This window comes from Mercenaria mercenaria, chromosome 15 (assembly GCF_021730395.1).
Source record: "Mercenaria mercenaria strain notata chromosome 15, MADL_Memer_1, whole genome shotgun sequence".
Lineage (NCBI taxonomy): Eukaryota > Metazoa > Mollusca > Bivalvia > Venerida > Veneridae > Mercenaria > Mercenaria mercenaria.
In genome coordinates, this window is record NC_069375.1 from 61,541,658 (window position 1) to 61,557,603 (window position 15,946).

At 35.2% G+C, this 15,946-nt stretch overlaps 1 protein-coding gene across 5 annotated transcripts in view; it reads right to left on the reverse strand.

Annotated features, from left to right (window-relative positions):
- LOC123556273 (formin-binding protein 1-like) overlaps positions 1 to 8,204 on the reverse strand; it is a 42,728-nt gene extending 34,524 nt beyond the window's left edge. For 2 of the 5 annotated variants that reach the window (XM_053525395.1, XM_053525394.1), the window contains exons 1-5: positions 8,006 to 8,204; positions 5,447 to 5,594; positions 4,678 to 4,740; positions 4,291 to 4,395; positions 544 to 672 (exon numbers count right to left, since the gene is read on the reverse strand). In XM_053525395.1, the coding sequence (XP_053381370.1) occupies positions 544 to 672; positions 4,291 to 4,395; positions 4,678 to 4,740; positions 5,447 to 5,545 (396 nt within the window). In that variant the 5' untranslated portion in view covers positions 5,546 to 5,594; positions 8,006 to 8,204. The remainder of the gene's footprint in view (positions 1 to 543; positions 673 to 4,290; positions 4,396 to 4,677; positions 4,741 to 5,446; positions 5,595 to 8,005) is intronic. The other 3 variants (XM_053525398.1, XM_053525397.1, XM_053525396.1) reach the window with 3 other exon arrangements.
- Positions 8,205 to 15,946: the final 7,742 nt, after the last annotated feature.

Below are 15,946 nucleotides of genomic sequence, written 5' to 3' on the forward strand. Positions count from 1 at the left end.
AAAATTGTCATCAAGTTTGATGTGATTTCAAGTTAACTGACACAGTTCAGGTCATATGGTGACTCTCCAGCTAACCACTGTCGGAATCTTTACATTAAATCTGGAACAACCGCTTGAGTAAAATCATAAACCTTCAAAAAACATGACACCCAAGCAGAACTTGAACCCAAACAGAAGAGGGGCTAGTGATCAAATTTCAAACAGTCTTCACCGCTCTACCACAGGAGCCCCCACAATTTTAACCTAAGTAAAAATATAGATTTTGGTATATTTTCCTATTAATAAACTTGATTTGCTCCAAGATGACAGCAGAATGTATTCATCACATTTCAAAGTGTCAATGTCAAAATTCACAACTATGTACTTTGATTGATTTCAAATTTTCCTCACACCAGTTACAAAAGTTCACAATTACAAGAGCAACAAACTATGACAAATTTGATACTGTGAAAAAAATCTAAAATAACAGTTCTCTATCAGACATGGATCAGATTTGTTAAATGTTATGATGACGAAGAAAAAGCAGCTCAACTAAATGCAAACCTGGAAAACTTGTGGCATATTTGTGTTATAATAGTCCCTCTGGAACTGGTTAGTGGTCTGTAGTTGTGAAGCGTAGTCGTTTTTGCTTTCTTCTGCCTCTTGTGAGCGTTTGTTTGATAATGCTCTCGTCTGTAACAAGAAATATGAAATCATGAAATAAAAACAGAAACAAATGAAGACAATTAATACCTGCAGGTGCTATTAGTGATACTGAGAAAGACTTAGTCTTGTAAAATCTTTATGAGGTACAAAGAGTTAGTCTTCTAAAACCTGTATAAGGTAGACAGACTTAGTCTTCTAAAACCTGTATGAGGTACAAAGACTTAGTTTTCTGAAACCTTTATGAGGTCCAATGACTTAGTCTTCTAAAACCTGCAGTGCTCCAGCTAGCTATTTACTGCAGGGCGCATCGCCCGTTCCGAAATTCGTTCCGCCCTGTTGCCCCGCCAGGCACCCTGCCCGTTTTACAACCATTCATTTCTTTTTTTAGCCAAACTTCCCTTTTTTGCCTCAGTGATTATAATAAAGTGCTTTATTGCCCCCTTTTTATCGAGTGATACACGCCGGGGGCATTGACATAATTAGCAAACAATTAAACAATTACCTGCTGTAATCGTGCCCGAGGCAGACCATGATCTTTTAGACTGCTCCACTAGCATTAAAATCACTGAACCTTAGAGTTAAAACAGTTTGCAAACCAGTCTGAAATCATTATCATTTCGCGCCACCTGTCAAAGTGTACTTTCGTTTTCGGTAATATAGTCGTAAATACCCCTTTATACACAACTGAAACGAAGTCCAGACAACAGACATTTAAATCTAATTAATAACAAGAGCACCGCCTTGCGGGTGCTGACGCTCATCTGATTTTTTTTGTGTAATAGAAATATTGTCCTACCCATGATTTTCTAAGTCTAAAAAGGACCATCATTCTTGCAAAAAGCAGGATAGAGTTATGTTTCTTGATGTACAGTGTCCACTTATGATGGTGAAAAACTGTTGCAAGTTTTAAAGCAATAGCTTTGATAGTTTATGAGAAAAGTTGACTTAAACATAATACTCAACCAAGAAAATGATTTTCTAAGTCCAAAAGGGGCAATAATTATTGCAAAAAGCAGGATGGAGTTATGTTGCTTGCTGTACAGGGTCAGCTTATGATGGTGAACAAGTGTTGCAAGTTTCAAAGCAATAGCTTTGATAGTTTAAGAGAAAAGTTGACCTAAACATAAAACTTAACCAAGAAATCTGATATTTTCTAAGTCCAAAGGGGCCATAAATCTTGCAAAAAGCAGGACGGAGTTATGTTTCTTGCTATACAGGGTCAACTATGATGGTGAACAAGTGTTGCAAGTTTTAAAGCAATAGCTTTGATAGTATAGGATAAAAGCTGACCTAAACATAAAACTTAACCAAGAAAACTGATTTTCTAAGTCCAAAAGGGGCAATAAATCTTGCAAAAAGCAAGATGGAGTTATGTTTCTGATGTACAGGGTCTGCTTATGATGGTGAACTTATTCCAACTGAATAGTCCAACAATCAGACATTTATTTAGAAAAATCGATCAAATCATTAAATTAAAAAGAATTTGATATTTTATCTTATACAAGGGATTTTGAAACGAAAGTAGGTTGTGTCTGCTTTGTGAATTTGCCGATTGTTTCTATGAAGATTCTTTTGAAATTAGTTTTAATAAAGATGTAATGAACAGGGTACACTTTAATGTTCAGATACTGTAAAAATGCTGTTAAACTGTCTTTGCATCATAATAATTTTTCAAAAATATTGTTTAAACTGGACATTCCACGACTTTTAGAAAAAAGTGTAACCATATCCGGATATAAAATTTTGGATACCCGGAATATGTCTATTACAAGTGCTAAACTTGCTTTTAGACTGTTGTAAGTTAAAAACTTTGCCTGATTTCATTTATTTAAGTGGAAGTTTAAACTTTTTTCTGTGTATATGTTGCATGTATAAATTTATAAATATCAAGTAGCCTACATCAAGAAGATGTGTACTGAAATTGTAACAAGTAAAATAGGCCTAACAAATTGATATTGTTACTCAGTATGCAATTACAAAGAAATGTTACAAGTTGAAAATCAATGCCAAATAAAATACAAACAGCAGAATTTTTAGTTAATAAATAGGTGCATTAGAGATGACAGACATAGCCTTTTAAAAGACCATACCTAAAGTGTGCCAAAAACATGCCTAAATTATGCCAAATTCCATGCCTGAAGTATGTTAAAATGCACTGTATGCATGGACCAGTTATATTTTTTTCCCAAAGGAGCACGGTCCCGGACCGACCACCACCCCAGAAGTGCCCTTTTCAGTGCCAGCACCCTGCCCTTTTCTAATCCTAGCTGGAGCACTGACCTGTATAAGGTAGACAGACTTAGTCTTCTAAAACCTGTATGAGGTACAAAGACTTAGTTTTCTGAAACCTTTATGAGGTCGAATGACTTAGTCTTCTAAAACCTGTACAAGGTACACAGACTTAGCCTACTAAAACCTGTATTCTGCTAAAAACCTGTATGAGGTACACAGATCCTGTATGAGGTACACAGACATAAGTTTTCTAAAACCTGTATGAGGTACACACAGTCTTCTAAAACCTGTTTGAGGTACACACAGTCTTCTAAAACCTGTATGAGGTACACAGACTTTGTCTCTAAAACCTGTATCAGGTACACAGACTTAGTTTTCTAAATCCTCTATGAGGTACACAGACTTTGTCTTCTAAATCCTGTATGAGATACACAGACTTAGTTTTCTAAAACCTGTATGAGGTACACACAGTCTTCTAAAACCTGTATGAGGTACACAGACTTTGTCTTCTAAAACCTATATGAGGTACACACAGCCTTCTATAACCTTTATGAAGTACACAATTAATGGCTGACTTATAAAATTTTTTCAAGTAGTTTAGATTATACTATAGCATCATTTTTGTTGTTTGGTCAAAACTGCTATTTCGTGGGGATGAAAATTTGCGAATTTGACCCTTTGAATATAAAATGAATTGGAATTTTACTAGATGTACATTGCTGGGTTAAATTTCACAGATTTTACTCAACCAAATAATTCAGGAAGACTAGTTCCCCAACAAAATTAGTAATTTCACAGACCTTGACCATGCATGTCTCTCCTATTATGATGGTGTAGTAATTTGCAAATCTGTTTAAGAAATAAATTCACCACCTAAAGCTCTCTAGTTGTAACAAATTCAATTATCTGGGAGTGTAATAAATACATTCACTATCATTAAGTTCTCTGGGTGTAATGAATACATTTGCAACCATAACTTATCTGGGATGAACACTTAAGTTCTCTGGGGATGTAACAAATGTGTTCACTATCATTAAGTTCTTCTTATGACCCCCCCCAACCCCACTACACAGGCACAAAATACTGAAATTGAGGGTGGGCCAAAATACTGACACTGAGGGTGGGCTGAAATACTGATACGGAGGGTGGGCTGAAATACTGACACTGAGGGCGGGCAGAGCAGGGCATTTAATACTTAGGGAATGCACTGTTATTATAAATATGTAAAGAGCAAATAAAATATGATTAAACTAAGGAAATATACCGCATGTCTGAGAGGTAAGACTGAACATCATCTAGCCCTTTCTAAGGGAATGTTTTGACACAACTTTGTTGATATGTGAACTTGTCATATATGTCAGTCTATTTTAATATTAAGCGTTCTATACTATATGGTAAATCCAACAACTGTACCTTTTCTACCTCCGCTCTCGAGAGATTTATATCAGCATCAGCTCTTCTGTATGCATCTAATGCTCTATCTGCCTCGCTAAATTTCCTTTCATAGTTTCTCTTTGACTGTAAAAGAAACATGAATAATACTAACGTATTCTAACATCATCAGCTTTTACAGAAAAATTTATGTTTTCATATACATTATTACATTTCCCGAGTAAATGAAAATATCTGATGTCTGAATTATACTGTATGTGACGACATGGTTACTGAACCCCAACTCCATCACAAAGTAGTAGTGACACGCAGCTGTCACGAGTTCCCCGATGCCAGAAAGAATTTCTGTACAATAAAAATAATGCCAATCACAATTTTAACCTTTAGCCTTTGGCAACATTTACTTACATTTTCTAGAGATTTTAATGAATCTTTCATCTGGCTCTGTATTTTTGACCCCTCTTGAAGAAACTGAAAAATAAATAATAATTAAGGATTTGTGTGGTTTTTCTTAGGTTTTATGTCAAGGAAGTACAAGTTTTATAGCCATACTGTTATTTCCTACATCTTAGTGGCAGAGGACAACTCAAGGTGTCAATAAGACACTAAGACACTCTTCAAGCAAAGAAGGTATCCTGGTAGATCCACCAATCTTTCACAACCAAGCTGAATAGTTTCCTTACATAGGAAAATTCTACATTCAAAGTTGCAGTATAACTATAGGAATTTTTTCCTTAAATATGAAATATTTCAACAATCATTATTTTGATTTTTTTATAACTGCACAAGGCAAAAAGTACATAAATTAATACTTTAAGATTAGAGGTTTTCTATAGAGTGCCCACCACTCAACCAAACATTGCCGGTTTTAGCCAAAATGATGTCACAAATTGATCTCTTCATCTGACTCAAATACTGGCATTTTTCTTATATCTTTAATCATTTAAATACCTGCAGAGTCTAAGAAACAACTTGAATTACTTATGGGACTAATGATATAAGATTTCCATCTTGAAGACTGCTCTTTAAATTCAAAATTCATTATTTCATGTACCCTAAAAGGTCAGGCCAGCCAAAACTATAAAATTCCAACATTGTAATTCAGGAATTCAAAGCATCTTTTTAAAGCGAATCTTTTAATTTTTCACACGGAACCGTCTAGCAAAATTTTTCCTACCTTCCGTCGATCAGACTTCAACTCTCCGACACATTTTTGTATATCTACTATAAGCTGTCCCTGCGTGTTCTCCGCAATAACCTCGTGCTGACCCGCCATATCATGTACCTCCTTGAGCTTGTCGAGGAATGCCCTCGCCCAGGTAAATCTAACAAAGTACAATACAAAAGTTATTCCATTTCTTCCATAAAATTTACATTAAAGTCTGCTTCCAATATTGTTCTTTGCAGAACTTTAGCACAATAGCACTTTGCATAAGAACAAGACAAGTTAGTGCAAAGCTAATTATTTCTTTATCGCATACTTATTTACACTATTAAATTGGCATTCTTTTGTTCTTCAGCGGAGGTAAAGCTAAACATATTCATTTGGTGAATTTTTAAAAAAGTTATGAGCACCAAATATTTTAAAAATAAACAGCAAACTTGCAGTCAAGAGTTCCACCCCCTGCACTTCTACAGGTTACTGAGGTAAGAACCCCCGATTCTAGGTGCTTCACACTAAGCACACTGAAGAACCAGAGCTTACAGAATCTGAGAACCTGCTGTATTTTGCAGACTTCTCCAAAACCTAATGATAACATTCATCTTCTGGGGGAGGAGCTACCAATATGGAGGTGGAGTTACCCATACGGAAAAGGAGTCACCAATATGAGTAAGTGGTGATTACTATAAATACAAAGAATTTGATGCAAAAGTTGTTAAGTTGTATATATACTGAAATGCAAAAGTAACTCAAAACTTTTTTTTTTTTCACATAAGTCCAAGACAGCCAAAATATAGACTTAAAATGACATTCCATTTAACGGTCTTTGAAATTTCTATTATCTTTTCATCAATATTTATTGAAAATGAACTTAATATATAACAAGAGGGCCATGATGGCCCTATACATCGCTCACCAGAGTTGATCTGGCCTACTGACCTAGGTTTTGACCCCGCATGACCAGGAGTTGAACTTGACCTAAAGATCATCAAGACAAACATTCTGACTAAATTTTGTAAAGATTTGGTTACAACTGTGGCCTCTAGAGTGCTCACAAGCTTTTCCTTTGATTTGACCGGAGGCCTAGTCTTTGACCCCATATGACCCAGGTTCAAACTTGACCTATAGATTATCAAAACAAACATTCCAACTAATTCCCATGAATTTCAAACTTATATTTGGGCCTCTAGAGTGTTGAAAAGAATTTCCTTTGATCTGGCCTACTGACCTAGTTTTTGGCCCCACATGACCCAGATTCATACTTGACCTAGAAATGATGAAGACAAACATTCTGACCAAGTTTCATATTGTTTGAGTCACAAAAATTAATGTGGCCTCTAAAGTTTTCACAAGCTTTTCCTTTGATTTGACCAGGTGACCTGGTTTTTGACCCTACATGACCCAGTTTCGAACTTGACCTAGAGATCATCAAGATCAACATTCTGACCAAGTTTCATAAAGATTGGGTCAAAAATGTGGTCTCTATAGTGTTCACAAGCTTTTCCATTGATCTGACCTACTGACCTAGTTTTTGACCCCGCATGACCCAGTTTTGAACTTGAGCTAGAGATCATCAAGACAAACATCCTGACCAAGTTTCATAAAGATTGGGCCAAAAATGTAGTCTCTAGAGTGTTCACAAGCTTTTCCTTTGATCTGACCTACTGACCTAGTTTTTGGCCCCACATGACCCAGTTTCGAACTTGACCTAGAGATCATCAAGACAAACATTCTGACCAAGTTTCATAAAGATTGTGTCAAAAATGTGGTCTCTAGAGTGTTCACAAGGCAAATGTTGACGGACGCTCGAAAATGACCGGTCACAATAGCTCGCCTTGAGCACTTTGTGCGCTGGTGAGCTAAAAATTTCATCTATAACCAAGTTTAATAAAGATTGGGTCAAAAATGTGGTCTCTCAAGCCTTCACAAGCTTTTCCTTTGATCTGACCTACTGACCTAGTTTTTGATCCCACATGACCCAGTTTCGATCTTGAGCTAGAGATCATCAAGACAAACATTCTGACCAAGTTTGATAAAGATTGGGTCAATCAAAAATGAGGTCTCTACATAAGCTTTTCCATTGATCTGACCTACTGACCTAGTTTTTGATCCCGCATGATTCAGTTTTGAACTTAAGCTAGAGATTATCAAGACAAACATCCTGACCAAGTTTCATAAAGATTGGGCCAAAAATGTAGTCTCTAGAGTGTTCACAAGCTTTTCCTTTGATCTGACCTACTGACCTAGTTTTTGGCCCCACATGACTCAGTTTTGAACCTGACCTAGATATCATCAAGACAAACATTCTGACCAAGTTTCATAAAGATTGTGTCAAAAATATGGTCTCTAGAGTGTTCACAAGGCAAATGTTAACGGACGACGGACGTCGACAGACGCCCGAAAATGACCGATCACAATAGCTCGCCTTGAGCACTTTGTGCACTGGTGAGCTAAAAATTTCATCTTATCTAAATACATATGTAAATATATCATCTCCTTTTTTGTTTCAGTATAATGTACATTTCCTATTGTTTTCAAAGAATAAGGAAATTATTTGATTATTGTTCCACTTACTGATACTCATCTTCTTCCTTTTTCTTTGGTTGAAAATTTTTAACCAGACGTCTGAAATGGAGAGAAAACTGTTTTAACCTTTACCCTGCATTTTGTAAATGGACTGGTCCATCATTCAATTTAGGCAGTACCACTTCTCATTCAAATGAGTGTCTGCTGAAAATTTACTGACTGAATAGTGAACAGTGCAATGCACGGGTGTGAAGACTAATCTTGTCTGCGCTGTTTGAAAAATGCAGATTCACTTGTTGCCAGCAAAGGATAAAATGCGACATTAATTTCATTATAACATCAATAAATATTATATATATTTACATCAGTTTATTCCTTAAATACAGTATCTTTTGAAGAATTACTAGTTCATAAGCACTTCACTTCAAGATATAAACTTATAGTATCCACCCCTCTGCTCCATTCTTCTTTGGTCCATGTAACTAACGAAAATTAGAAATGTGGACTAATGAAATGTATACCAATTCTGTTTTTTGTTTTTTTGCTGTTTTTTTTTTTTGTGTGCTTTCATGTTGGTATGAAAGTTCTACATCCTTGTGAACAACTTAAAAGTGAGTGTTAACAAGAGCATCACCTTGCGGGTGCTGACGCTCATCTGATTTTTTTGTATAATAGAACTATTGTCCTACCCATGATTTTCTAAGTCTAAAAAGGGTCATCATTCTTGCAAAAAGCAGGACAGAGTTATGTTTCTTGATGTACAGTGTCCACTTATGATGGTGAAAAACTGTTGCAAGTTTTAAAGCTGCTTTATAGTTTATGAGAAAGTTCTAATCCCTTATGAACAACTAAAATGATTTTAAATCCAAAAGTCATAATATTGCAAAGAGTCAATGGAGTACTTGTTTTTCATTCACAGGTTCAGTATGAGGTGCACAATTTTCCAGGAACTCGATACCTTTTCGATGCTTTAACTAATACGTGGTCCTGAAATAAACTTACCAATAAAATTATATTCAGTCCAAGGGGCATAAGACTGCAAAAGCAGATGGAATATTGTTTCGCTGTACCAGTCAGCATATGAAGCACGAATGTTGCCATTTTATATACTTTTAGTGGTAAAGCTGGCTCATCCTTAACCAAAGAAAACTATTTAATAAAAATAATCTTAAAAACAGATCGTTATTTTCTGTGTAAGGGTCTGATTAGATGGTTACATATCCAATGTTTCAAAGAATTTGATAGATTTCACAGAACCAGTGCTATAAATACTTAAAGCTGTATTTGAAAGTGAATGAAAGCCATTTTTCTTATAAATATGAAAATATTTTAAATTAAAGGAGAGGACTTGCAACGAACCCAACCAGCGATTCAAGGGCCTCCATCATGCCCATCCATGATGGATAGAAACCAAATGTTTGATACTTTAGCACCTTCATACTGTGAATTACAATAATCTTTTACGCAGGTCAGGAGTGTCTACATAGAAACATTTTAAACAATGACCTTTTTCAATGAAAATCTTTCATACCTAAGTAACTTGAACAAATCAATAACACATGTTCATCTCCAATAAATCATCTGACAAGAATCCAAATTTCTACTCCATATATAGGTTTTAACATCACATTATCAAGGTGATAAACAAGACAAAATCTTAACATAACCTCATGTTTCCTTCTTAGCTCATTGGCGCATGATTAATAGTACTGTATATCCTCCTTGACAGTAGTTTAGGATAGTTTTGCTCTGGCAAAACATGTTGTTTATTTGGCTACCTTATCACATTTTAACATGTCAACAACTTAAATAAACAGGCATTACTGTTCATAAATGAATTTTATATCTATCGTAACATCTAAAATTTACACCATTCTTTCAATTCAGGTCTTTTCATTTCCTTATTTTTTAGGTGGGGACTAGTTTGTGTGTGTGGAGGTAGAGGATGGGGACTCAAGTCACTCTCAAGGGCATATTTATACCCCAATATATTTTTGTTGACTCCCTAAAGGAGAGGTTCATAGAATAAAGAATGAAATATTTAACTTGGCGGATGAAAAGATATATAAAAAACATTGGCTGTCCTAAGACAGAATTTGATGAAAATAGTCACTATTATTTCATTTATAATTCAAATTTGTTACATAAATTATTTTTCTTCTTTTGAAATGTTGCAAGTTACCCTCTCAATGGGTCATGGTGTTAATACTACACAAAACCGTGAAGAGAATGCCATGTGAAAAGACAATACAAAGTGTGCCTGGAGAAAAGAAACATGTTTTAATATTTTCTGTTTGTGAATTGGCCTGCTTTCAGGGCAACAAAACATGCAGCTGGGAGTTTGCATGTAGAAAATGTTCCCCAATCGAAAACAAAGGAAATATCAAAAAACCACAGAAACACTACCACTAAATTTGCCCTCGTCTCTAACTACTCCTAAAATCCTTCAGGAAATGAGTCAATCTTCATTTCTGGTTCAGTTTCTGTTTGGCAAACTTAAACTTCCTCCATCTGGTAATAATAAGACTAGTATACAGTGACTTATAATGTATGTACTTTGATTTCAAAGTTCTGTGTACTGTAATATGTAACCTAAGTCTTCTATTGAACTGACTGTGCAATAAAAATCTCAAATCAGGCCATCCTTAAACATGGTGTGTTTGCTGTGCTCTGATCAACCCATCAAAACTGCTCCTACCTACACTTACTATTTACATTTAAGTTTGAGATTGCTGTACTATGTTCTTTGTACAATGGTCAAAATTCATAATTCCTTTTTTTTCAGTCATAAACAGTTAAGTAATTTAACAACTGAAGTAAGTCATGTAGAATCTTGGTCCCTAATGTAACATTGCCACTATTGTAACTTGCTCCTACTGTAACTTGTTCCCAATGTAAATTGTCCCAGCTGTGACACTGTTTTGCTCCATGTGTGTTTCTGTATTGATCACAAAACTACTGAACCTTCTTGTGCCAACTTCTGAGCACAGTAAACAAAACTTTTTTTTAGAATGTTAGAATGGCCTAGATACGAATCATTTTCCAGGTAATAAGTATGTCTGTCATAGGAAGTATTTTCTTCCTGTTTAATCTGTAACTGTTCCTCTCTAATACATATCTGTGCCTTAGAATCCAGACAATAACTTTGATAAGGAGGAAATATAAACAGACAGATATTTGAATCATAAACAGATTCTGTTAAAGCTATTTGCCCACAGATTGGGTAAAAATTTTCAACATTCATTTTTACAAATTTTGGCTTTGAATCATACACTATAAATATCACACTAAAAATGATAACGAGATTGAAAATAAAAGTTAAATGTTGGTAAATAAATAAAAGCATTGCAATGATTTACTACCTTCTGCACAATATTTATGGTTATTTCAATATGAGAATATCTTGCAAAAAATCTTATGTCCATAAGTTTGTACCACTAGTCAATTTCAATGTACTCACTTTTTATAAATTTCTGAGAGAAACTATTTTTTGCCTATAATGTGTGGGTTAATCCCTTTAACCAGACAGTAACTGCTGTAATTAGCTTCTATTTTCAATTATCTTCCTTTTTTTAATCATTGTCTATCAAAGACAAAAACGGAACTACTACCATGACAAAATTATATAAATCATTAGAAATAACTCATCTGTACAACTCAAATAGTGTAGGAATAATAACAACTGGATAAATACAACAAAGTTCAATCTTACTTAACAGGCACCTCTTGCCTTGTGCAACCATTCAAGTCTTCCCAAATTGACTGTTTGTTCTAAATTCAACTTGACATGTCTAAAGTTGTCAAGTGCCTACTGGCTGCAAGTGACTCTGACTTTGAGACCAGTGCAGACCAAGATCAGCCTGCACAACCACACTGTTCCCTATAGTCAGTAAAATTTCAGTGAACACCACTTTGAACAATAAATGGTACTGCCACAACTGACTGATGGACCACTCCATTTTAGAAATTTAGCAGGCTAAAAGTTTAGTGGCCATACTGCATCTCTCCAATGACAGGCTGCTTAATACAGTCATGTTTGACCAGATTTATTTTAAGCCTTATTCTGCTTAAATTCTATAATGAACTTATCCATCTTTCAATTTGGACTGTACCATTAACTGTTAAAAGGGGTGCTAACCAAAAATATACCGACTGAATGGCAAACAGTGCATATCTTGATCAGACTGCATGGATGTGCAGGCTGATCATGATCTACACTGGTCGCAAAGGCAGAATCAATTGTGTTCACTGTTCAGCATGGTAAGGTTTAATCCAGTCATGTTCCACTGTAAATCTCAACCCATGTATTCATTCAAGATCAAAGTCACTAACATGTACATGTGTACCATACAATTACATACATGTAACATTCAGCTCAAAGATCTCTTCTGATATATCTTGAAAATCAATGTATCACAGATTACTGCCCACTTGACCAAATAATACAGTCTGTAGACATAACAAAATCATCTTTCTCGGCAAAAAGCTACAAGTATGAGTCATCAATCACACAGCAGCTATGATACTGAAGTTTCTTTCCAGTTATCAAAGACGCTAAGCATCTCACATGCTTTTGATCAGTTTTCTCAGAGAAAAATTTCTTTAACATCTGTACAAACATCCAAAATTTAATAAAAAAATCTATAACTTAATAAGTAGAATGCAGCAAAGTAAAATAACAGAAGACTCCATTTAACTAAGTCTGTTTATGATAGTTCATGGGAAGTGCAACACCTAACATAGATATTGAATGGACTCCAATGAACCATAGTTTTATGTACTTATTAAAGACATAAACCTTTACCTTGCTTCATTTCTAAAATGGATTGGTCCATCATTCAATTTGGGCAGTACCATTAGTTTATCAAAGGGGTGTTCACTGGAAAAGCAAACAGTGCAGACCATGATCAGCCTGCACAGACGTGTTGAAAATTTTACTGACTGAATAGCGAACAGTGCAGACCATGATCAGCCTGCATGGACGTGTTGAAAAATTACTGACTGAATAGCCAACAGTGCAGACCATGATCAGCCTGAACAGACGTGTTAAAAATTACTGACTGAATAGCGAACAGTGCAGACCATGATCAGCCTGCACAGACGTGTTAAAAATTTACTGACTGAATAGCGAACAGTGCAGACCATGATCAGCCTGCACAGACGTGTTAAAAATTTACTGACTGAATAGCGAACAGTGCAGACCATGATCAGCCTGCACAGACATGTTAAAAATTTACTGACTGAATAGCGTACAGTGCAGACCATGATCAGCCTGCACAGACGTGTTAAAAATTTACTGACTGAATAGCGAACAGTGCAGACCATGATCAGCCTGCACAGACATGTTAAAAATTTACTGACTGAATAGCGAAGAATGCAGACCATGATCAGCCTGCACAGACATGTTAAAAATTTACTGACTGAGTAGCGAACAATGCAGACCATGATGTCTGTATGTCTGTGCAGGCTGATCTTGGTCTGCACTGGTCACTTGCCGCAAGCAGCCTAAGGATAAAACAGCTTGACTCTGTTTCGCCAGGTTATGTCACACGGATTCCTCATATAAGAGACTTCCACACTCTGAGCAAGGTTCAAACCCACAGAGGTGCAAGGCAAAATACTTATTGATAAGCCTGATCTTAACAGTCAAAGATCTGAATTAACTCAACAGAAATATGACTGAAACTTAGCCTTAAGACATTAAATTTCCAAAATTTTTATACATTTTACAATTAAGCATGTGGACAGTTTGTATATATTGCTTTGAATACTGTCATCTTTAGTGTCTTAAATTCAGTTTCGCCACAGGGTATACTGTACATGTCAAATCTAACAGTTAACTTCCTGCTAATGTTTCTTAAAATTCATAAAAAAAATCTCAAATTAATTTATAACATAAGAAATACATTAACTTTTTAACAGCTGATTACATAATTTTGTAAACAAACTAGCAAGGTTGGTTTATAATGTAAGCTATCATATTACCTTGTTTGGATGTTTTGATAGGACCTGGCAAAGTGTAATGTGTATTCTATCTATACCAGTTATCACTAAACAAATATTCCCTGCATTCCGAACTTAATAACATCTCAACTACTGTCAATAACTTCACAATTTCGGCTTCATAACTTCCAAACCAGACTCTACATTACAAAATAATATTATAGCCACACTCTTATTTGGTAGATAAATGCAGAATTATGATTCCCAAGATGATGTTAATATTAATTCATTTTGTTACAGTAGAGAAAAGATCTCAACTGACATGACAACAGTTACTGCTAAATATCCTTTTGAAAGTTTAACCTTTGAAACAGAGTCCCGGTTCTTGTTTGCGACGTGCTCAGGCAGTCAAAGTATTAAGGCCTGAACAAGCTTGACACTGTTCTTTATAGCGATTCAAAATATAGTTTTTAACCCTTCCCTGTGCGGAAAAATTTAACACCCTTTGCAAACAGTTGGGAAACCCAGACAGACGCCGTTTAAAATCGGCGTCTGACCCAGGTTCCCAAGCTTTTTGTACTCTGAAAATATTTCTTCAATTTGGAGAAAAATTGAAGAACTTTAAAATTTAAAGCAGACACATTCCAGCAGACGACAATTTATCTGCATGCAAAAGGTTTCCAAGTACCTAGGGGTAGAGTCCCTGCTTCAATGCAGGGGTTTTGGGGGTTTAACCCCGGGCCCCGGTATACCAAAGATGTAAAAAAAATGGTACTTGGGTCAGTTTTATGGGGACTGGAGCCAGGTGTCAGATAATGGATGGCGGGGGGTATACAGTTATGGTGTAAATTTTCCAGCACATAAAGTTGGGCTTTGGCTCACTGATACAAATAGAAACTATTTATATGACTGAAAAACACATTGGGGAAATTTACTTTGTTTTTAATGCTTAAAATAAGGGAAATCAGGGTCCCTGGCCTCCAAAAAAAAATAGCAAATTTTTAACCTATAAAAAAATAAAGCCAAAACTGTTGCCCCTTTTTGGGGAAATTTTTATAAAAAAAAAAAATAAAAAATTTTAACTATAATTTTTTTAATTGCTTTAAAAAGTAGTGGGCCCCCCAACGGGGGTGGGGGAATCGGGAAAAATTAACCTATATAAATTTTTAAAATGTAATTTGATGGATTTTAAAGGCTTTTACAGGCATTACGTATTTAGTTGTGAAAGAAGCTGAAATGGTTGTTTGACTGACATTGTGGACTGGGCATGGCTCATTAGCCACATTATGCAACACAATAGGGCACAGGCAACCGTGGAAAGTTTACCAAGTTTTGAGCATTATGTTTTTACTTTTCTTTAAAATTTTCAAAGGCTTTCATGATTTTTTTGCCCCACACGCACTTAAATTGCCCGAAAAGTACAAAACAATGGGGGTCGGAAAAACGTGTTTTGGCGTCTATGCTATTAAATTAATTTACATTTTTTTGTCATTTTTTTGATGCTTTTTGCAAAAATTACAAATTTTTTAAGGTTTTTTTAGAATTTTTTTACTTACATAATGAAGTTTGCAAGAAATTTTATTTGTTGTTTTTTTAGTTTCCCCGTATCGGCCTTTTCTCTAAAAATGAAACAAGACGGGGTTTTTCCCGATCTTTTCGGGTTTTAAATGTGCAAAACAAACATTTTTATCCGTTGTCTTGGTAAAAAAAAAATAAATAGATCTTTTAAAATACTGGCCGTAATTTTTCAAAATTTCGGTTTTTTTAAAATTTGGGAAAAATTCTTTAAAAAAAAAAATTTTTTTCACTTGAACAATTGTTTTCAGTTTAAAAAAACTTATAACTGATCTAACCCTACATTCAGATTAAAATTTTTGAAATCGTGACAGTTGGTCAGTTTAATTGTTTTTTCAGAAATAAATTAGCGGAAACTATAGCGGCAATTTAGGTTTTCAGCAAATTTGTTTGTCGTCGCCGAAAAATTTGAAAAATTTGGTTGGCTTTGAAAATTTTCCCCAAAAGTAGCCTGCCATTTCGATTGTTTGA